At 40.0% G+C, this 24,579-nt stretch overlaps 1 protein-coding gene across 3 annotated transcripts in view; it reads left to right on the top strand.

Moving 5' to 3' along the window:
* SMOC2 (SPARC related modular calcium binding 2) overlaps nt 1-24,579 on the top strand; it is a 172,093-nt gene that overhangs the window by 109,534 nt on the left and 37,980 nt on the right. For all 3 annotated transcript variants that reach the window (XM_065590457.1, XM_065590459.1, XM_065590460.1), the window contains exons 8-9: nt 9,839-10,025; nt 20,634-20,716. In XM_065590457.1, coding sequence (XP_065446529.1) covers nt 9,839-10,025; nt 20,634-20,716 — 270 coding nt within the window. The remainder of the gene's footprint in view (nt 1-9,838; nt 10,026-20,633; nt 20,717-24,579) is intronic.

Raw genomic sequence — 24,579 nt, forward strand, 5'->3', positions numbered from 1 at the left:
ATTGGCAGAAAACTCCAAAGTTTACTGGTCAATAGACTTGCAAAGTAAACATGGCAGTCTTGCACAACTTCGGGTAATGAAGAAGCCTTTAGATCAGTGGTTCTCAAACTTTTGTGCTGGTGACCCCTTTCAAATAGCAAGCCTCTGAGTGTGCCCCCCCCTTATAAATAAAAGTGTTTTTAATTTAACACCATTATAAATGCTGGATGCAAAGCGGGGTTTGGGGTGGAGGCTGATAGCTCGTGACACCCCTGAGGGGTCCTGACCCCCAGTTTGAGAACCCCTGCTTTAGATTGTTATGGGCAACTAACTGGCCAGCTAGCTATTGTGTTTGGAAAAAGTCAATCATTTTCATTTGCTGTAGTTTTCCCAACTGGAAAGCTATATGGTTGCTCAATTTGGGAAAAGTTATGCAGCCGTATCAAGCAACACATAGAAGCCACCACCTCTCCTTTGTTATTTGTTCAATGGGAAACTAGGTTTCACAAAATGAAGGAAATTTTGCTCTCACTTTTGCCTATACAAGTCAATGATGTGGGCAGAATTTGGCTTTGCTTATATACTGGGGTGCCACGGAACTCATGATGTACAAGAGCACCAGGAGACTATAATTCTCTCCTTGTTTATCTTGGGTCTGATCTCACTGAGTGAAGGGGATTGAAGATGCGCATCTCCTCACTAGAAAAACCCTTTGTGACGAGAGCTTTTCAGCTCCTCTGGATCACTATTGAGCCTGATGTCACATCATTGATCAATGGCCTAAAAGAATGTATTATCATTATGATGATGATTTTATTTTGTATTATGGTAGCCTCCCAGGGCCCCATTGTGTTGGTGATATGTAAATACACAGCCCTTGGATCCAAAAGTTATAATCTAATTAATATTGATTCATTTCATCTGCTTTACCAGAAAGCTTTTTTTAGTTTGCAATTTGTTCTTACAAAAAAACAAACAAAAAAGATTTGGCAAAAATGAACTACTGCCTTTCATTTCTGAGATGTTATATGACAAGCTTGATCTCAGATCTTCAGGACATAAGACTTACTTTAATGCAAAATGGCTATTTGAAAGAGATCAGATGTATAAGCCAATTTATAAACACTTTGAAGTTTTCAACTATTGTATTAAATGATAATCTTCCAAACCATCAGAGCCAAGTTAGGCCACCCTCTAATGGGATATATAGATCCCAGATGGATGAGGAAGGTGCCAGAGAGGCCCTGTGGGCAGGGCTAGCCCCACCCTTCCTGCTCTATCAATCATATATGATAGGGAGGAGACCTTTAAAAGGGAGGAAATTGCACGGAGCTGGGGGTGGGGAGAAGCAGGATTACCTTAAGCAGCAGACTACAAGGGTGACTATTGAAGCTATAGCAGGAACACCCAGCCTGGAGACTTTTACCAGACCCTACAGAGGGTGTAATGAAAGCCCAAGGTAAACTGGATTGACTAAGCCTGACTCAAAAGACCAGCCAGGGAGATTTCTTAAAACCTGCTGTGTGAGTGCTGTATTGTTGGCAGTACTGTGGACTCCCCCACACTTTTGAGGAGGCCTGGGAAGGTATCCTTGAATGTACTGGGGTTTGTGACTTTCGTTTTGATCTGCCATCTGGAGAGACTTAAGAAAGGCCCATGAAGGGCAGACCCCTCTTATAAGTAGTAAGGAACTGGGGGGTGCGCTGGAGCCACCCAGTGCAAATAACGGAGCATGGTCAGGTTTTCCCACCATCTGGGGAAAGAACTGCAAGGGGCTCTCTTACATATCCTTACTCTCACTGAGTAGTAGCTTATTTTGAGAGTGGTTCCATCATTTTCAGTGGGACTATTCACAGAGTAAAGATTCACTCAACATAAATAAGGATGGCAGAATCTGGCTTTGATTTTTTTTGTTTAAGAACAGAGTCAGTGTAATAGATAATTTGGTCTCTTACAAATTGTAGTAACATACTACAGTGTGAAAACTTCTGGAAAAAATAGCAAGAAACATACTTTTGAAGGAAAGTGCAGATCATTAAAATTAGTGGTTTAAATTAATGATACATGGTGATAGACAAACTTCAAATGTTGAGAAACTTTATCCTAATATCTTTGATCTAGAAATAGAGCTGGAAATCTCTCAAAAATAGGGCCGTGCATTAAATTGTACAGTGTTCCTAGTTCCCTCCATTTTGGAAACCTTACAATAATAGCCTTTCTCACAGTATTTCTGATATTTCAATTTCTGGCTGAAATTTTGAATTGCAGTTGTGTGCAAAAAAGAAAACAATAGGTTAGATGAACCCGTTTTTATATCCCTGTAGAGATGTGGGCTTGGATTATGGACAAAGAACACATTGGCTTATTCTCATTTAAGATTTCTGTTTTAAGGGCCCCAAAAGCTTTGACCATGGGTAGTACAGGAATGTCTATAACGTGAAAATTTTGATTTGACCTACTGCCATTAGATACACACCCACCCACACACACAAAGTTACACTGGAGATAAACATAGTTTATATAGGAAGACACCCTGTGGGGGTGATTATGTGATGTCAACAAGAGATTAATGTGGGTTATGAGTATCCTGCTTTTAGCACTTTGTATAGGTTCAGTGCTTTTCCAGATGATCAGCCTTTATGTACTGCAATATCACTGCATATGAAACCGCATAGACAAATGACATCTGTATGTGATTTAGCCCCCCTCATTCAGTGGAGTGAAGTAGTACATAAATTTGCCTTCAGGGCTGTGTCGAAGCCACAAGCATGCACATAAGTTCAAAAAGTGCAAAATAGTGACCAAGTGTACATCGGAAATACCCTGCAAACACAAACAAGAGGGCCTTGAATGTTTGTTTCCCATGAGTTTTCACGAACAATTATGAGCATGGGTAGGGAAATATCCAACCTGCTACAAAACTGGATGGATACACATTTACACATGTTGAACCCCACTGCTGATGACCCTTTGAACATGGGTGTAAATCAAAACATGGTGCCATATGAGTATTAACACTGTAATTCAGTCTTGGAGCTGAGCTTGATTGTTTTATCTATTTGTTCTTTTTTTTTTTTTTTTTAAAAGAACTGTCCTTCACAGTTGACACTTGATCCATGTACTAATATAGGGCCTGATCCTGAAAACACTTATGCATGTAGCTTTATTCACTGGAGGCCTGATCCAATGACCACTGAAGTTAATAGGAGCTATTCCACTGACTTCAATGTATAATAGACTGTGCCCAGGAGTAGTCCCCATTCAGTTATAAATAAAAGGTTTCAAAGTAGTTCCTGTAGGGACTGTTCATGAGAAAAGTTGTTCATTTATTGGCTGCATTGGGTTGCACTGAGTTCCACCATAGGCAATTGTATTTTCACATGGTTATAAGGGTCGATGCAAGCAAATGCTTGCAGAATCAAAGCCATAATTCTTAGGAAGGAAGTGGTGCAAAATGTCCATATCCTGGCCAAAGGTATGTGGCAGCATATTTTCCCTGCATAAAGGAACTCTGCACTGGCATGTAGCTGGCAGAGGCATAATAACCAGCCCCTATACCAGCTGCCCCCTCTACCTCTGACCTAGGGGAGCGAAGGGGCATGCTGAGCATAGAAGTGGGTTTTGGGGAATGGAGGTACACCTATCCTTCACTGATGTAAGATCATTTAGGGACTTTATGCTATTACCATAATTTTGGGCAACTCCTCAGCTGCTCTACCCTATGTCAAGGACACAGTTTTTGGGATATGCAACTGGCTGAGTTGCAGGGGAGAATCTACACTTCTATCTTGAGGAGACATTTTCTGGAGTTAATAATTTCCTCAACTGTTATTCCTATCTGGAGTGAGAACTCTCTTTCCCAGATCAGCAATCCAGTCAATATAGATTCATCTTTAGGAGGACTATAGCTTGTATATAGAGCATATTGAATCCAGTTGCCCTACTGAAGTGAACATTTTAATTAAAGATAGAAATGAGATTTGGAAGATTAAGACATGAAATGGAAATGAATTCAGTGAAACAGGAATAACATGATGAAATCAAAATACATTGTAATCAGCTTCAGCAGTACAGTATGATTTAGTTGGGGATTGGTCCTGCTTTGAGCAGGGGGTTGGACTAGATGACCTCTTGAGGTCCCTTCCAACCCTGATATTCTATGATTCTATGTTAGCTCCATCAGTTCAGAGAAGATTAATTATAACTTAATAAGCCATTTTTTGTCCCAGTCACAGCTGACTGCAATAGAGGCTGCACTGGTGTAAATGAGAAGATTACTTGGCCCATCATACGCAAGACTTTAGAAATATACTAATATTTAATATAAACATATATAGCATCAAATCAGATGTAAATAGATAAAGTTTACTAAAATGTTTAAACTAAATTAGGTTTAATGAACTGAAATATTTTGATACCATTTTGAGTAGCAGAATTTAGCTTTTATGAAATTTGATGAGACTGTGTACTGAAAATTACCTGTGAATATATGACTTCTGTATATCACCAGGGAAACACCAGAGAACTGCAAAACTCACTTTCTTGAATGCTAGACGTACTAATATCACGCTACTCAAGAGTGGTTAACATGTATCACGTTGCAGGGAATTTTTGTTCATGGGTTTCTTGTTACTGGCTTTATGTGAAGCGCATTGAGCTTCAAGGCCCAATAAAAGACCCTTTTTCTCTGGAAACCAGCCCTGTCTAATTGTCCTTTCATGGCCCATTACAGTAATGAGAAAAGGAGGGTGGGGGTATCAACTGTAAATAGAATTTCTTGATGTGGATTCCATTTGTCATGTATATGTTGTTGGGGTCGAGGAAATTGAGAGGAAGTGTTTATGTAGCAGCAGGAAATGTAAAAGTAGCACACAGGCGCCTTTGTAATTTTCTGCAGATTTGACAACTCGTTTCTGCAGAACACTAAACTCGATCATATGTGCATGTAGCATTTCATGTTCAAGCAGAAGTAAACCATGCATGTTTGCAACTGGGAGAACCCCATATGCTCAGAGAAAACTCTGGTGGGGTATGGTTCATCGCCAATGAAAACTTAGGAAGGGAAGGATTGAAATATCCAGTGTTACAAAGCTAATATGTTGTGTTATGTAAACATCTAGATAATGCGGTAATAGGGACTTCAGAACTACTAAAGACTGATGGACAGATAAGCCTTTCTCCAGGATTGATGCACTCAAATGATGCACTGCTCTTTTCCCATTTTAATATCTGAGCATGCAAACATTTACTCATGTGAGTAATCCTTGCTTACATGAAATATCCTCATTGACTTCAAAGTGACTAACTCGCATGAAAAAAGGCTTTGCAGGATCAGGCTATGGAGATGTTTGCATGTGCATGCTGATTGCATTAATTTGACTGCATACTGCTTTTAGGTGGTTGAAATTAATAACTGGCAACAAGAACTGATCCATTTGATATTATGTGATTTATTTCCTTCTTCCTCCCCTGATTTTCCTTCCAAAACAAAATTCTGGCAAAATCAACCTGCTTTTGTTAACGCTTTCAGTCTCAACACAACTACATATTCCAGAGGAATACAGTTCTGTCGAAGCATCTTTGACTAGCTCCAATAATGATGCAAGTATTTATATTACTTTTGCTGTCGTATAGATTTTTTTGGTGATGTTCTTTTTATGATTTTCTGGCATCCATCTGTTGCAGTCCTTAATCCCAGTAGCTGTCAGATTGTTTGGACAAACTGTCAGAGCTTTGTAAACTACTAGCATTTATCACTGATCCTGCTAGCAAACTAACATTTGTTGACCATATTCCTCTGATACTATGACAAGAATTTTCGGAAATAATGTTAATAATATGACAGAAGCCCTTAACCAGTCATGAGACTGGAGTGGTATCCTTCAAGTGCTCCTGTTCTAATAGCTAGAGTAATTGAAGAATGCGTTTGGATGGGAAATGAACAGTTGCTTCAAAGAGGAAATTAAACGGAGGAGTAAAACTATGGTCTTGGGGAGAAGGATAATGGGTGAAAATTTTGTGGTGCTATCGCTTTCACTTTTGCAGCACTACATGGCAGGAGGACAGGATATACAAGAATTGGAAAAGGTTCAGAGAAGGACAACAAAGATGATCAAGGGTATGGAAAATGGCTTCCATACAAGGAAAGACTAAAAAGATTACAATCATTCAGCTTAGAAAAGAGATGACTAAGGGGGCATATGATAGAGGTCCATAAAATCATAAATGGTAAAAGATGGAAAAAGTGAGTGGATAAGTGTTGTTTACTCTTTTACACAATATAAAAACCAGGGATCACCTGATGAAATTAATGGGCAGCTGGTTTAGTACAAACGAGAGAGTACTTTTTCACACAACACACAGCTAATCTGTGGAACTCATTGCGATGGGATGTTGTGATCGCCAAAATATAACTGCGTTCAAAAAAGAACTGGATAAATTCAGGGAGGATAGGTCTATCAATGGCTGCTAGCCAAGATGGTCAGGGACATACCACATGTTCAAGGCGACCCTAAACCTTTGACTACCAGAAGCTAGGAGTGGAAGATGGGTGGATTACCATAACTGCCCTGTTCTGTTCAAACACCCCACTTTCAAAGTCAGGATTACTGGGCAAGATGGACCATGGTCTGACCCAGTATGGCAGTTCTTATAATCTTATGACTATTAATTCATTCTCTTCCTACAACTTCTCATCTTCATGTTCTGTACGAGATGAATATGTTTTAGGGATAGAAAGTATCTCCGGGGACATCTATACATATGGTGATGCTGCCTTTCAAGGGCATATTATTATATTGCCAGTCATCTCCTTGTTAGATGAGAATTCTTAAAATCTGCCATGAATTCTGTTTTTCCTGTTTGTAGGTTAATGCCTTTTCTCTTCTTTCCCTGTTTGAAATCCAGCATCACTCCTCCTATTCCTTTTGTTACTATGTGTGAGACAATTTTAAATTGTGGTGTTCCTTTCTCTCCTCCAGGAAAAGATCCACAGTTCTCAGTCTGCCCCCTTATGCAATGTTGCTTCTAACACTTCACACCACTTTTGTAACCCTTCTTTGGAATTTCTCGTTTATCACTGCTTTTCTGTATTTTGGACATCCAAAACTAGACAAAGGGGCCGGATCCTACCTCCTCTCAGTGCAAAGCAGATAAAGCACTGTCTTGAACAGGCAGCTGGAATTCCCCTTGCATAGGGGAATCCCAGGAAGTATAAAGACAATATTCCTACCTCTGCTTGACCTGCTCCTGGACCTCACAATGCAGGGGATGTCTCATGAGCATGCCAGGGATGAGAAGGGATATGCCTGAATGCACTGCACTCCTGTGGTTCTGGGTTGGTGGTATGGACCACTTGGTGCCATTCCAGCCCATGGAAATTAGAGCAACCCTGAAGTTGCTCTAATTAGTTCTTTCAGCTGAACTAGCACACATCTACCTCTGGGATTGGTGATGGAAAGCCACCTATGCTCTCAGCCTACTACTCCATTTCACCAAGCTGGCTCACCTGAGTATCTGGCTCAAGTATTCTAGCTGTGCTCTAAACAGAGTTGGCAATACTGAAATTTGTCACTCCATCCTCTGTTCTAACCAGGAAGATGCCAAATTCTGCTTTTAGTTACACTGGTATAAAGCCAGAGGGAAATCATTGTAACCACTGGAATGACTCCAAGATTACATTGGTGTAAAGGAGAGCAGAATTTGTCCAAATATATATCAGGGGATTGTCAGCTCTTCCTTTATTGCAGTAACATCATCCTATTTGGTTCTCTTTGTCTTATGAAGAGTTTAAAATGTAGAAAGAAAACTAAGTGAACTTCTAAACTAAGCAATGTGTTTTTCAGGGGTGCATCATCTTTTAATGCAATAATCCTCATGATTAAGGTTCATGGAGGAAAAGACCTATTCTGATTTCACCAATGCACATGCTGATAGTGGATTTCAAGTCAGTGAAACAGAAGCTATTTTAATAAGTATTATAAAAGTGAAAATAATTACCTACTGCAAAGTTTTTAAACAGACTCTCCATCCACACTGTATAGATCCTCTAATTATTGTGTGGTGTTCGAGTTTCAATACTTTTAAAACTTGTTAATATAATTTTATATTAATGCTTAGACCTAGTAAAGGGCGTGCAAAACTAATCAGAGTATCAGGAGCCTCCTGCTCTCCTGTTGACATGCCATACACGCCTAAAGGGCCCTTGATCACAGCACTAAAATAAACATCAGTACGGTGCAATCAAGTTGTCAGCTTTAGCTTTCACACTTCCTGGAAATGATTCATAGTGTTTTTGGAACATGGCCATCTCAAAGCTAGACTTGCCTGCTATCTAGGATATCAAGGTGAGATATGAACAGAATTTGCTGGCTTCTTTTTCACTATGCCAAAGCATATCTTGATGGTGGCTCTGAGTAGCAGGAGGCCAGTGATGGAGCTAGAAGAACAGCATTTTGAACCATAGGTGTCAACTTTCTCTAGACTGTGCCTCCAGTTGATAAAGCATTTCATTCACACAATGGATGATGCTAGATGAGATTAGGTTGAAGCCATAACCCATTGTCAGTGGCTCGAAAATCCAGTCAAGGATTTAATTACTGCAGTCGCAGGTTAACTGTAGATTCAAGAGTTGTGTCCTTCAGTCTTCTAATTCAGTTGAAAAAGGAAAAATAATGTACTGTGTATTAGATTTCTGTGGCCACCTAGAATAGTGACCGGATATTTCACTGGACATAATTAGCTAGTTTAGGATTGTTAGAATTTCAATCTATTTTATCAGGAATTCCTATGATTGTAGTACATTTACTACATATGTCATTAGCATTCTGACCTATTCATTGTGTTTAGTTTTTGTTCACTAGATTGACAGGAATATCACAGAACTAATACTTTATTAACCCTTTAAACTTTGAGATAATGCTCCCAAATACAGCATTATTTTAAAGCTCCTGGAGGACTGAATAGCTCAAGTTATTGTCAATGAGATTTTGATTTCTCAAGTCTGAATCTGGACCGGTTTGGTAGTGATCAAAAATCATTCTCATCTAATGGCTCTGTAATGGCAAATATGAAATAAATTGGTGATATTAGTGCATTTCCTATTAAGCAGCTGTCCACAAACTACACCCACTCTTGGCCCCCTTGTTCACAGTTGCAGCAGAAAGGCCAAGGACTGAATGGGCATGAAGACAGAGCTACCCTCATATTCCTCCAAAGTGTGGTCCCTCTGGAGAAGAATTTTTGTTGGTGCAGTGTGGGAGGAGTGTACTGCCTCTACTTCTTATGTGGATAACCAGAGGTCTTTGGTCTCCAGGGCTGCTAATACATCACTTTTCACCAACAAAAGAGAAAAAAAAATCTGCAATGTATTTTAAGTGTCTCTTTTCATTCCTTAGCTGAAATCAAGGAGCAGAATATAAAAGTACAAAAGAAGTGAATTCGTGTACATGGAATTTTAAAAATTTGATTCTGGCACATTTCCCATTGATCTGTAGAAAGAAAATTTTATCCACCTTCACTCCACACCTCTCGAAAAACATTCTAAAAGGTGGCAAAGAAAGCGGCAGTAATTGGCTATTCAAGAATTCCCCCTAGCAAAGGAGAATCCTAGGGTAGTGTAGAGCTGTCGTGGTTTGGGGTGGGGAGAGGGCTTGCCAGGGGTGTAAGGGGGCAAGGCAGAGTGCATAACACATCTGAAATTTGGGTCCAGGAAATGGAAAGCATTATTGCAACAAGTCTTATCAAACAAAGTCCTTGCATGTAATAGCACATAGCTAGGGGTTTATCTATCCATCACTCCATTAATCCTGAGGGCGCTTTCCATATCCTCATCAACATTTCATCTGTTTCTTTCTGACAGCATCATCATGTGATCAAGAACTTCAGTCAGCACTGGAGGAAGCTAAACAACCCCAAAAAGACAATGTGTTCATTCCAGAGTGCGCTCAGGGTGGCCTTTACAAGCCCGTGCAGTGTCATCCTTCCACAGGCTACTGCTGGTGTGTTCTTGTAGACACAGGACGTCCCATCCCTGGTACATCAACTAGGTAAGGCATTAGGGGTTGTGATGTTTTCATATGTCCCTGGATAGGCTTATGGGGCCAGAAGCTCAGCAGATGTATATTGCAATGGCAGTGGAAATAGACTGATATACACCAGCTAAGGATCTGGCGCTCTGGATTAAGAGCTGTCAAAGCGTTAGACTAGGTGTCCAGCTGTTGACTCTGACTGCAATGTCATGGTCAGCATGTGGGCATCTCCATTCTTCCCTTCCCCTACGTTCCTCTTAATTCATGCTGAGAAACTACAGGGTGGAAGCCAGGAAAGAGTCAGCACAGAGTAAGCCCCACTTTCTTGCAGTATGATGATGAAAGAGCCAGTTGACATTGTCCATGTAAGAAACCAAAACCAACATCAGAAATGTTTCTCTGGCAGTCCCCACAGCTATTTTCATCGGACAAGCTTCAATGGAACAATTGCCTTGAAACCACTAGAGAGAGGAAATATCATTTTAGTATGTTATTAATAGAAGCTTGGAATTCACTCCTCTTAGCTGAGCCGAATACATGGTAAAGCGTTCTGAGCCACATTGAGCAGATGCATGCAGGGTGAATATCGGATTCCAAAGGAAGTTATTTAGGCCACTTATTGAGGTTTGGCTCCTGCAGGAAGACTATAGAAGGCTCATTTAAAACCAGGGCAATGTGTACAGCCTGATGCAAGCATTGACCTTTTCATGGCTTGGTCAAAAGTTATTTTTTGACCGTTACATAAGATGCGTGGAGAACAATGTTTAAGAAACAGATTACTCCCTAAGAATGTAATGCAGTGCAATCTTTTGTGCTCTTGGAGCACTGATTTATTGACAGTGTATCAAGTTGTTTTGATGTCTGTTCATGCAATAGACTGGACCACGCCTGCACTGTGCCGACGCTTAGCCTACGTAGGAGGAACCTACGGTCACTGGCAATCTCCTATTTCTCATCCCCTGCAAGCTACAATCCTTAAACTGTCAAATTGAATTACCAAGATTGGCCCTGAAACTGTATGATCAGCACTTCTGATGTTCCCACAGAACCTGTAAACACGTAGTCTGCTTAGAAACAGCCCTGCTCCTGGTCTCTCTCTCTCTCTTTGTTTCTCGTTAAAAATCATTTTGCCTTGATCCACTTGTTGGTGACATTTCTGTTTTGTTTTAACTTTGGGGCCAGTGCAGCTTTCTTTGCCTCAGCTCATGCGTACAGTCCATTTCCAAGGACCTTCTTTATTGCTCTTTCCAGTCAGAAACTGAAGTTTCTACATGGCTTCAGGTTGGATTAATCAAACCTAATCTTTCCTGGATCTTTCTGGTAATGCTTCATGTGACTTCTGCTTCATAGGGTAGCAGTTACATTTTATTCATATTGTTTCCTTTCATATTATATTTTTTCCTGTAGCCAAACATTTCATGCAAATCTCTCTTCTCCCCGACCCCTGCACCTCCTCCAGGGCTCATAGTTTTGGTACAAAATGTGTCTTTCATATCAATGTTGGTCCTGTTGCCTCTCTGGAAAAGAAGGGAAGAGAATTGGCAGAACTGATGGTTTGAGAGATGGGGATCCTTTTCCTCCATTGGTCTGTGGGGAGTCTTCAATGAAGTGGGCACTGCGCATGATCAATAAGAGCTGAACAGCAGGCAGATTTCTTTATCCCATGATTTTCTTTCTATTTATTGGAGTTGGGGTGTGTGTGTGTGTGAAATCAATGTTCTTTTAACTCAGGAGCTCTTTCCTGAGGCATGGTACTAGATGAGGACTTGTGAAAAATGGTGCATCCGATCATCCCATCAAACCTTTCCATTCAAAATGCAAATCGGAGGAACGACTATAAGAAAGAAAATAGAAATCCAAGACAAAGGACTAATACCAAGGACAGTAGGCAAGAAAGAAAAACACTCTTTGAAAATCTGTAGAGTTGTTAGTGGAGAATAACACAGAATACACAGGAGCTGGCAGTTGTTGGCATAGCAATTTGATGCTGTACTTGTTTGTGATATGAATACAAGAGTGTGTGAATGAGTGCTTAAATGTTTCACATCTAATGCACCTAGAATACTTTGGTCACCACAATAAATAATGGTCTCATTAAATCTGCCAGACAACATGAAGGGATGGGGTAAGTGTACGTTACCCCCAACGATTGGCTGTCCCCATCATTTTGAAGCCAAGGAATGATCAGTTGTCAATGAAAGCGTTCCAGAAAAGAGGTAGCATTGTTGAAATAAAATAAAGATGGTGCAATCAGTGGTAAAACAAAGTAGGTAAACTAACCTACCCTAAACTCCATGTTCCTCAAATGCAGATAAAGGGAGTTTATCCATTTCTCATTTACCCTTGACTACGCTAGTGGCTGGAATGGGAAATTAACAAAATAACAAAATTAAAGACAAGAGCTTGTGACGGGTTGGATCACAGAAACCCCCTTGGAAGCTGCCACCTGATGTACCAAGACTACCCCTGCTTCTGTTTTCCCTGCCAGTTCAGGACTCCAGCACCCTGTCTTGCTGAGCCAGACACTCCCATCTGCTTCAACACAGACCCAGGGTCTGAATAACTTGCCCCAAAGCTGCAAGTTTACCTGAAAACAGCTCACAGAAGTGTGTTTGTCTTTAGCACTCAGATGCCCAACTCCCAATGGGGTCTAAATCCAAATCAATCCGTTTTACCCTGTATAAAGCTTATACAGGGTAAACTCATAAATTGTTCGCCCTCTATAACACTGATAGAGAGATATGCACAGTTGTTTGCTCCCCCAGGTATTAATACATACTCTGAGTTAATTAATAAGTAGAAAGTGTTTTTATTAAATACAAAAAGTAGGATTTAAATGGTCCCAAGTAGCAACAGACAGAACAAAGTAAGTCACCAAGCAAAATAAAATAAAATGCGCAAATCTATGTCTAATCAAACTGAATACAGATAATTTCAGCCTCAGAGATGCTTTAGTAAGCTTTTTCTCAGACTGGACACCTTCCAGGCCTGGGCACAATTCTTTCCCCTGGTACAGCTCTTGTTCCAGCTCAGGTGATAGCTAGGGGATTCTTCATGATGGCTCCTCCCTCCCCTTGTTCTCTTCCACCCCTTTATATATCTTTTGCATAAGGCGGGAAACCTTTGTCCCTCTGGGTTTCCACCCTCCCGCCCCCACTGGAAAAGCACCAGGTTAAAGATGGATTCCAGGTCAGGTGACATGATCACATGTCACTGCAAGACTTCATTACCCACTTGCCAGCACACACATATACAGGAAGACTAACAGGTAAACACAGCCATCTGCAGACAATGGTCCTGGTTAATGGGAGTCATCAAGATTTCAAACCACTATTAATGGCCCACACTTTGCATAATTACAATAGGCCCTCAGAGTTATATTTTATATTTCTAGTTTTAGATACAAGAGTGGTACATTTATACAAATAGGATGATTACACTCAGTAGATTATAAGCTTTGTAATGATACCTTACCAGAGACCTTTTGCATGAAGCATATTCCAGTTACATTATATTCACTTCTTATTATGTTTTTATAAAACCATATAGACTGCACAACGTCACAAAGCTTGCTGGCAATAACAAGTCTGCTGCAAAGAAGTGCAAAAGAACTCAGTGAGGCTGAACATGAAAAAACCTGCTAGGACAAAACCTAAGACCAGTGGAAATGCGTCTGGTTTAAAAAATAAATAAAACAAGTGGAAACAGGTTTTTTTAAACAAATAAACATTCCCCTAAAGTTCTTTTAACCCGACCATTTAAAAAAAATTGTGCTAATACCTGAAAAGAGAGGGACTAACAAAAGACAGTAAGCAAATGGGAAACTGACCACACTATTACATTTTCTACATTGTGTGAAGTTCACATAAGAGAAAACAAATATCATAAACAGTGAAAAAAGGCCTTGACCCTGTAAACACTTACTTAAAGTTAAGCATGTAACAGAGTAGTGCTTTTTAATTTATGACTTTTAACCTGGCAATGTCCCCTTTCCAATATAAATCTGTCATTCCATCCCTCTGCCACCCTGTTGTCCCCAGCTTCTTGTATTTAATATCCTCTTTCATTGGGTCTCAGTGCACCTACTTTTCCATAGGCTCAGCTGGGACATTTGGAGAGAGATTGACAAAAGAAGATGAGAGTTTTATTGCCTTTCAGGGTTAAAATCAGACCTTTCATGCTACAGTATTATAACATCTATTTTGCTTTACAGATTTAGATTATATATGATGTACTGCATTTGTATTTACCATAAACCTAAGCCAATAGGGAAAAAGTGCAGATGGCAGAGGGGAAAGTGTAGGCACAGAGCACTAATAATAAGGGGGGGGGGAGAGGAGGAGGAGGAAGGAAATGCAGAGTGGGGTATCAGATTAATCAGGGATCAGGCTGGTTGCCAGGTACTACATTAGTGTGCACCACTCAAAGATTTCTCTTTCACTCTTTCCCTGGCTGATTGAAGAGGTCATCCATCAGATAGCTGAATTCTACCCTTGCCATCAAAGCAGCTTCTATTCCCGTTGTTCAAAAAAAGTGCCTTTTTCACTCATAGGAGACGCACTCACATGGGCATGAAATTGCATTGCACCTTCCTGGAGCAAATACTTTATCTGATGGGCCACTGGACAATTCAATAAACTTTCATCAGATACTGTGAAGATAAATTAAGCACTGAAGAGGAAAAAATGTCTTACTGTTTCATCCTGTCCTATAATGAAGAGTCAGAATGGTTGTTTGTTGTTCTTGTGGCTAGCAGAGTTTCAGGACATTGCAAAGTTTGTGATGCTTTTAAAATGAATAGTTTGATGAAAATCAGATAAATGCATTTCAGTTAGACATTTTGTGATATAATTGGGTATATATGGTCACTGGGAGCATGTGTAACATGGGTATTTCTAATAAGTTGAGCTACCATATGTAGTATTAAATCTAAAATTTTAGGGAGGCAGAATGAATGTGTTCAAGTATGGACAGGGGAGGTAGAAGAGTGGTTTTTTTCAAAGCCTTATATAAAAAGGCACACTTGTTTGTTTAAAATTTAAGCTTTCCCCTGAAGTGCTGTAAATTCAGATGCTGCAGGTTTGAACTAATGCGTGAGAATCTGAAAGTATAATTCCCCAGAAAGAGCCCTCATCTAGTTTCTCTGAGCTGAGTGAAATGTAAAAATTAAACATAGAGCACACAGTAAAAGATGAAAAGCATACTAGATTTTAAAAATTAATTGTAATCTATGAGCTTATTAGTAATAGAATATTAGGGTTGTAAGAGACCTCAGGAGGTTCATCTAGTCCAATCCCCTGCTCAAAGCAGGACCAACACCAACTAAATCATCCCAGCCAGGGCTTTGTCAAGCCAGGCCTTAAAAACCTTTAGGGATGGAGATTCCACCACCTACCTAGGTAACCCATTCCAGTGCTTCACCACCCTCCTAGGGAAATAGTGTTTCCTAATATCCAACCTAGACCTCCCCCACTGCCACTTGAGACCATTGCTCCTTGTTCTGTCATCTGCCACCACTGAGAACAGCCTAGCTCCAACCTCTTTGGAACCCCCCTTCAGGTAGTTGAAGGCTGCTATCTAATCCCCCCTCACTCTTCTCTTCTGCAGACTAATGGTTTTTTTTTTTAAACTATGACCTTTAACCTTACCATGTCCCCTTAAAAACAAAGTGAGATGGATGAGATATAGACTAACAAAAAATGGGATTTATGAGTTAATATTAACCGTGTTATGCCTTGTCATTGCAACCTATGGCCTTGATCCTGCAAATACATGCACATGCTGGCATTTACTCACATAAGTAATCCCATTGAAGACTATTCACACACGTAACTGTTTGCAACATTGAAGCCTATAACTATTGAGAACTTCTAACACGATGAAAGGATTTTACCAGTTGTAGGTGATTTTTAAACAACTAGACTATAGTTGAAAGAATCTAAAAAAGGGATTTGTGAATTCAATTCAGAAAAGCACCAAAAGTTTCTTTGATCACAAAACGGTGCTGAAAATCTACTGAGAATATGCAGTGTTAGAAACCATTAAAATGTCAACACGTGCCAGTTATCACACAGGTACTAAAGGTGCCTCCCATATTGACCATGGGGAACCAATGAGGTGATCTTAGACACATGAAACTGCTATAAATGCTGAATTTTTTTTTTTAAAAGAGCCTTTATACTTCCTCCTCCATGTCCCAGCTGAAACAAAAAAGTGGAGTGGAACACAGAAATGAGAAGAAACATGTACAGAACAGCCCGATAGAATAAAAGGATGAAACCAACAGAATTCGGTAGAAATGTAATGAGGTTCTACTGAAAGTAATCCAAAACCCTATCAAATTTGATTATATATTTTCTAGAGGTTTTGTGAACTATCCTATAGAATTATATAGCCGGAGAATAGTTTTCTATTAAATTCAATAGGATAATACAAACAAAAATATAGAAAAGTGATAGTCATCTATTCAATTCTAGGGGCTTCCCATAAGAGAGGGGGGGAAAAAGCAGAAAAAAAGTTATTAAATTTTTATGAGCCTTAATAAAGATGCAAGTATCAGAGGGATAGACGTGTTAGTCTGGATCTGTATTCACCCACAAAAGCTTATGCTCCAATACATCTGTTAGTCTTAAAGGTGCCACAGGACTCTCTATTGCTTAATAAAGATTCAGTTTGGGTTCAGTTAAAGGCCTATCTTACTGTACCTCAACATATGGATCACAAGCTAAATATGAGTCAACAGTGTAACGCTGTTGCAAAAAAAGCAAACATCATTTGGGATGTATTTGCAAGAGTGTTGTAAGCAAGACACGAGAAGTAATTCTTCCACTCTACTTGCGCTGATTAGGCCTCCACTGGAGTACTGTGTCCAATTCTGGGTTCCACATTTCAGGAAAGATGTGGAAAAATTGGAAAAAATCCAACATCCTATGAGGAAAGATTGAAAAAAAATGGGTTTGTTTAGTCTGGAGAAGAGAAGACTGAGAGGGGACATGTTTTCAAATACAGAAAAAGTTGTTACAAGGAGGAGGGAGAAAAATTGTTCTTAACTCTGAGGATAGGAGAAGAAGCAATGGGCTTAAATTGCAGCAAGGGCAGTTTAGGTTGGACATTAGAAAAAACTTCCTAACTGTCAGCGTAGTTAAGCACTGGAATAAATTGCCTAGGGAGGTGGTGGAATCTACATCACTGGGGATTTTTAAGAGCAGGTTAGACAAACACCTGTCAGGAATGGTCTAGATAAACTTAGTCCTGCCTTGAGTGCAGGGGACTGGACTAGATAACCTCTCGAGGTCCCTTCCAGTTCTGTGATTCTATGATATTTCATTACATGACTGGTTAATACTTCAGTCAAAATCTTGAGCATCAGAATAATCTATTTTGGGGAGGAATATGCCTGAGAAGCAAACCATGAAGTGGCATGAAATGAAATTATTAGACTTGGTTGGGCTGTTATAGCTTCTAGAATCTTTCATCTCTATTTTGGCCACCTTTGCAAACTAATACAAATAGGGCACCAAACAGCTGTAGCTGTATCACCGTACAGGTGATGGGAGTTTCCCATGTGCTGTGTAACACCATGCAGAGCTAAAATACCCTGTCTTATGTACTGTATGTTGGTGAGAAACAGGCTTTTTAAACTGTGGGAGCAGCTTTGATCCCAGGAGCTTACATTGTGACTGGTTGCCAGGTGTCATTCCTCCTGATTAATCAGTCAATGGTAAAAGCAGCCATCTTTCTTGCCACAGCTCACATTTCTTGGATTGTCATTTGTGAAGAGGGACTAAATCTCACAGTAACTGCTAGTGAATCAGTCTGACACTGATATGTAATCCACAGCCAGCAGCGTGATCAAAGCCCCATTTTCTTACATTGTCTGTGAGCTTTCACTTGTTAGGATTCCAAGGGCACTCCAAGAGTTAAAGACAGGTAAAAGCGAAGCAGAAAGAGATCCTCTTTTAAATAGAATTTAGACAAGTTTCTTATCTGCATTTTATGTTTAATGAAAGGACAATGAATTGATGAAATCACGCGATTGGAACCAGAAGGCAGAGGACCTGATTCTTCTCTGCTTTGCACCCAGTCCAATGGAAAATCAGGTTGGGGGGGAGGGGGAGGGAGGAGGACAGGAAATTGTAACCCCAAACCTGCAGAATGCTAAGCTAGTTCCATATGCTCTGAGGCAACAAATAAAATAGCTTTATTGTAAACTCCATAGTGTAACCAGTCCCTCTTTTGGTTTAAAAAAAATGGCACCAGTGCTTTCCACATTCAGTTCTTGTGGCAATTCCAGTAGCACTGGAAGATCCAAATGTGTAGTTACGGAGCCCCAGTACACACACTTTTCCTATTGAGTATGATGGAAATTCTTTTCCTGTTTGATATTTCCCCCATTGGTTGTGCCCCATCCATTTATTGGACTTCTTAAATCAAGGCACTGAGACTCCATAGGGAGACTCATAAAATACAGACTGTTTACCATTCTGTGTTGTATGAATATTGTTGCAAGCCCTCACTGGCCTCAGTGCAAACACGGGGTGGATTTATTATTCTTGTCACTTACTTTCCAAGTCAGTATATAATGCTAACAACTCAGAATAATAGCAAAATGTGCAAGGCAGGAACGAATCATGCTTTGTAGCTTCTTTGATTACTCCAGAGTTTTGGTTTAAGACACGAAAGGCTGCCCCAGGATGGTATTCTGAATTTTGGAAGGATGCGAGCAGGGAGAGAGTGAGGGCTGATAAAATTGGGTGGGCTCAATCCCCAGGTGTGTCAAGTTTACACACAGTACAGCTTGGGATGGAGGATTGGAAGGTGGCTCTGTGCCACTGCCACCTTTCTGGTCCCCTGTTACTGACTGGGCAGGAGCTGAGCTACAGAGCTGCTCTAAGTTATATCACCTGCAACTAGAGGCTGTGGTGGCCAAGGATCTGACCGCGTGCTTTGCCCTGAACCTTCTTATTGTTGGCATGCCCTCCAAGCTGGTGGTGGCAGAGGCATAGATCCAGCTATAAATAGTTAAGTACAATGTAGCCATCACATTCATGACCCAAATATTGTTGGCATTTGAAATATCAGCATAGAATCATAGGACTGGAAGGGACCTCGAGAGGTCTTGTAGTCCAGTCCCCTGCACTCAAGGCAGGACTAAATATTACCTAGACCATCCCTGACAGGTGTTTGTCTAACATGCTCTTAAAAATCTCCAATGATGGAGATTCCACAACCTCCCTCGGCAATTTATTCCAGTGCCTAACCACCCTGACAGGAAGTTTTTCCTAATGTTCACCCTAAACTGCCCTTGCTGCAATTTAAGCCCATTGCTTCTTGTCCTGTCCTCAGAGGTTAAGGAGAACTATTTTTCTCCCTCCTCCTTGTAACTACCTTTTATGTACTTGAAACTGTTATGTCCCTTCTCAGTCTTCTCTTTTCCAGACTAAACAACCCCAATTTTTTTCAATCTTCCCTCACAGCTCATTTTTTCTAGACTTTGAATCACTTTCATTGCTCTTCTCTGAACTTTCTCCAATTTGTCCACATCTTTCCTGAAATGTGGCACCCAGCACCGGACACAATACTCCAGTTGAAGCCTAATCAGCGCTGAGTACAGCGGTAGAATTACTTCTTGTCTCTTGCTTACAATATTCCTGCTAATACATACTCCTACAGAGCAGGCTGTCAGCTGTAGCTATGCTAATAGATTGGTAGTAGCAGCAGGAAGCATCAAAACTCACAACGTGTTGCATCTGAAGATGGGGATGGGGTTTTAAATGCAGAATAGATATACTTCATTATATAGCATCTTTTACAAGACCATGGGGAAGACAGCACAGTTGGTGGCATTTAATACGTCTACTTGTAGAGGCGATACAAATAGCACAGGGTTTCTTGTTACCATCTGTGACTCACATACTTGCATTAATTAAATGTCTAAGAAAGAGACAAGACATATCATGTATCAAGCAATAATTGAAGATCAGCTAAGTCCATTCCAGTCTCCAGTTCAAACCATCACAGCACATCTCCTCGTCCTCAAGACTTTTCTGTAACTGCTAGTGGTTAGTGGTCAGCCTTTCTTACATAAGTTAATGTTTGTTCCAGTCACAATACAGTAATACACAATTTTAGTACTGTAATATTCACCAAGCACAGTACCAGCTTATTGGGGGGGGGAGGGTGGGGCTAAAACTGATTTTCAGGAACATCACAACCTGAATAACATGCCAGCTGCCAAACATGTTATATGGTTTACAGCTTTATACACCAGTGTTCTGGTAGGTGGGAGGAACCTAATTTTCTTTTTGTATTAGGTTTCCTAATGTTTCTTTGCTGTCTTGTTTCCTCAGTTTCCCGATCAGTATAATGGGCTCACTAATATTTTCGTAGTGTTGTGAGGATGAATGAATTAATATTTGCAATGAGGTCTTTGGAATATCGACACTATGTATCATTTCCCTTCTGTCTATATCCTTGTGTACGACTGTAATGAGAACAAAATTACACAGTTTCGGCTCTGAACAAATGAGGTATAATTTCAGCGTAACCATATAGAGTTCGAAAGAAGAATAAAACTAATTTAAGTTGATTTCAGTTTGTTTTTTCTTCTCTTTGCTTTCCCTGTAGGTATGAACAACCTAAGTGTGATAACAGCGCCAGAGCTCATCCAACCAAAACAAAGGATTTGTACAAAGGACGCCAGCTTCAAGGTCAGTGTAATGGATGAGTTTTGCAGCACATGTTTTAATGGTGTTTAACCATTGCAATAACTAGGGGGTAGTTCCTTACCAATGGCCTAAATAAATAAATAAATAAATAAATGCCGGGGTGTTGCTACATTGGTCTGTCATTGACTGAAGCCTGAGAGTGGAGTTTTGAATTGAGGGGGCTGTAAATAAGGGTGTAAACATGTTGTAAGATGCAGTAAGATTTGCTTTCTTGGGTCCTGATTCTGCAGACAGTGACATCAATACAAGTTTTTCCACCACTTCAGGATCAGGCCTTTGTTTTATTTGTGTAACTTTAGGTCTAGACAATTGGGTTTTGTGATATTAGCTGCTGTAAAAGGAAATTGTGGATCATTCAAAAGTAGAAAATCAGAAACAAGCAAATAATTTGGGGGATTAATTTTTGTGTGTGCTGTGGGAAACTTCTCCGTTCACCACCCACAGAAATTTCTAAATGCTTACTGTGTCAAGAATAATCTTCAACACTGAATGACATCTTCATTAAAGTGTGCATTAGAACTGCCTATCTAGAAAGTAAATGTAATTGCAAAGTATAATTTGAAAAGAAATAGAAGCAACAAACGCAAACTATATCTGGATAGACTATAAGTAATTATATGTTATCCTCTTTATGGAAGAAAGTATATAATGCGTGTTCTTTTAAAACATTCATGATATCTCTATGGTACAAAAATCTGATTTGCACTGAAATTTGAGCCTGGAGTATGAATTTCATGACTCCTTGCAAAACACCCCATCTCTGTTTCTTTTATGAAAATGGGCATGCAATGTTCAGGTTTTAGATGGGCGAGTCTAAGTGCCACATACAATAAACATTGAAATTCAGCACAAGGTCCTCAAATAGGGCTTAAATGGGACTTCTGTGGTTAATAGGCCTTGGGCTGACCTACTTCACAGTGGTGAATTTCACCTATAGGGCCAAATTCATCCTGGGTGTAATTCCACTGAAGTCAATAGTTACTCCAGGAATTGTTTTGACCCATAACTCACTATCCTGCCCCTATTGACGCCTACAGGAGACTGGCCATTGACTTCAATGGGGCCAAGACACCAATTACTCCAGTATTTAGTGACTCCCAAGAAATTAAATTTGAAGTAACAACACTCTCACCCTTCTCTGCTTGTAGGTATAAAACTTGAATAGTTAGTTGACTGTGAGTCTTTTGCATATTGTGTCTGTGTGTAAAGAATATATTTCTGGATAGCTAAACTGAAGAAATGGATTTTATATTTAGTTCTGAGTATGGTGGCCTCTGGTCATTCTGATCGCTAGCAAAAATCTTTGAAGAAACTTTTGCCAGGGGGGATAATGCCAGTTTTCACACTTCTCTTCTTTACTCAAACTGGCAGTGTTTTTATGCAGTGCAATAATGAAGATTTGACCAAAGATAGGAACTTTCTGCCAATGAGACTATTTAAGAGAGCTTTCCATGCTGTAAACTTCCACCCGGTAATTTTGGTTTAGTAGGCAATGAGCTTTTGATTCTTTCCTTTCACCCTACAGTATTTTGCATTCTATCAGCTTTAACCCCACAAACCACTGCTGCAATGTGAACTCATAATTACTATGAATTCTATGTGACACAGATTTGGTTGCCTATATTTATGTTGCTTACCCTTAAATAACCTTTGACTTTCAAGTGCTTTGTACTATTTTAATCTAAAGACAAGTAGTCCTGGTGAAGTCAGTACAACTACTCACAATGCAAGATTTTAACAGCTGCATTACTATTTATTATTTCTCTACTTCTGTTAGAAACGATTGGCCACCTCCTCAGCTGGAATAAATCAGGATAGCTCTGTTGACGTCAGTGGAGGTATGCTGATTTACACCATTCCAAAGCAGGTGTTGCCTCAGACTGGCTAGGCATGCAACAGAATAAGGCTGATGGTATCTGGAACCAGGGCTTTAAACCCATGCTTTCCTAAAAAAATGCCAGTTTTTACATTTCAGCATCTTCTCCACCCACTGTTAAGAAGCGTATATAGTGTACCTTGACCCAGCATAGAATTTTCTTAGGCTCAAAGTTCATGTAAACAAGGAAGTGATGTTGTCATTGGGATTACCACATAGGGCTAGGTTGGTCAACTGATGAGCAGATACCCTTGCTGTCCCTAATCCATTTCTGCAATCAGTTGCAGTAGGCAACAGCGCTCCATAACCCCCAACATGGAGAGACTCATGATACCAGCTGCCCCAGCGATAGCTGCTCACTTTTGCCAGCCCTCCCAGATTTTCCTTCTTATGTAGCTGTCTATTCATAATGCTGGCCCTGTCTCTGTACCTACCACCCTGAAAGAAAAGTACTTAGATGAGACACAAACTTGGATCTAGTAGCGCATTGAGCTAGTGCCAGATCACTGCAAGTAGCTGATCTTTAAGGGCCTAGTTATGCTATCCTTTCACTTACTGAGAATTTATACAGAAGTGTACTCCCACTGAACACAGTGAAATTATTCTTGGAGAAGTGCTACTCAGTTAGAGTAACAACAGTAGAACTGGGCCCTTTGTGAGTATCAAAGAAACTCTGTAATCCTGTGTACAGTTTTATAAAATGTATTATAGTTTCATCCAAGAATGTTCTGCTTTTACATAACTTGTATTGCTGTCATAGGGGCAGAGGACTGGAAGGAACCTCCTGGCTCACTGAGTCCAGTTCCCTGCAGTCACAGGCAACTGCATTGTATAATCCCATTCATAAACGTATCAAACTCTATTTTAAAACTAGTTAAGTTGTTTGCCCCCACTATTCCTACTGAAAGTCTGAATCTCACTCCTGTGAAGGATAGAAGCCTTCTTCTGATCTCTAGCCTAAATTTATTCATGGCCAGTTTATATGTATTTGTTCTTATGACAACATTGTCCTTTAGCTTAAAGAACTCTTCTCCCTCCCTGATGTTTGTCATTATATGCACCAAAGCCTTTTGATACAGAGGTTCTAAATGTGACAAGTTAACGTTTCAGAGTCTGATAATGAAAGAAAAAGAACAAATAATGATAACCCATATAGATGTGTTAACTTGCTAATTCATTCAGGATGTAGTCCTTGGGTGATCTTATGAACTAGTGCAGCAGCAGTATTGTAACTTTCCAAACCTGGAAAACCCATTTCCAGAGTGTTCTTCACAATATCATAGGAGTTACAGGGGTGACCACATTTATCATTTACTGGAGCTGGGAGAATGGTTTGAGCAGTAATGCAAAGCTACCCCAAGAAGTTGTGTGGCAGATTCCAGTACCAAATATTCTGGGCTTTCAAAGTTGGCAGGTGTATGACATTACAGCTGAGCGTTGCTATGGGGAATGAGCACTCAATGTGCTCATTGCCAAAATGTGGGTGGCAGGAGCCTTTTGGTTTTAATGAACTTTGTACAGAACTCAAACTGTGCAAAGTGCTGCCGTTTTGCCTATCTGCCAGTCTCAACATGCGGTCAAGTTTTATCTCATACATATATCTACACACTCCACATCTTCATAAGGACTATGTAGGACATAAGATGTGCATAGTCCTTGTACTAGTCCTTTATATAGGAGTGAATGTCACCCTATGTGAACACATGCTAACTTGAAATACAATACACGATGGTGTGGAAGATATTTCTGAACACAGCTGACTGAAAATTTTCCATCAACACTTTTTTTTTTTTGGTCACAAAATTGGGTCTGACTAATATTTCCCCCCAACCACAAAAAGTATCTGCTTTCTGTGGAAATTTTTTTGACTTCATCATTGGCACCTGAAAACTAATAAGCAAGATGGTACACCATAAAAGAGACTGTCTGGGCCAGGATTACATTTCTTAGCTAGAAGTAACATTATCTT

The sequence above is a fragment of the Chrysemys picta genome, chromosome 3, assembly GCF_011386835.1.
Source record: "Chrysemys picta bellii isolate R12L10 chromosome 3, ASM1138683v2, whole genome shotgun sequence".
NCBI lineage: Eukaryota > Metazoa > Chordata > Testudines > Emydidae > Chrysemys > Chrysemys picta.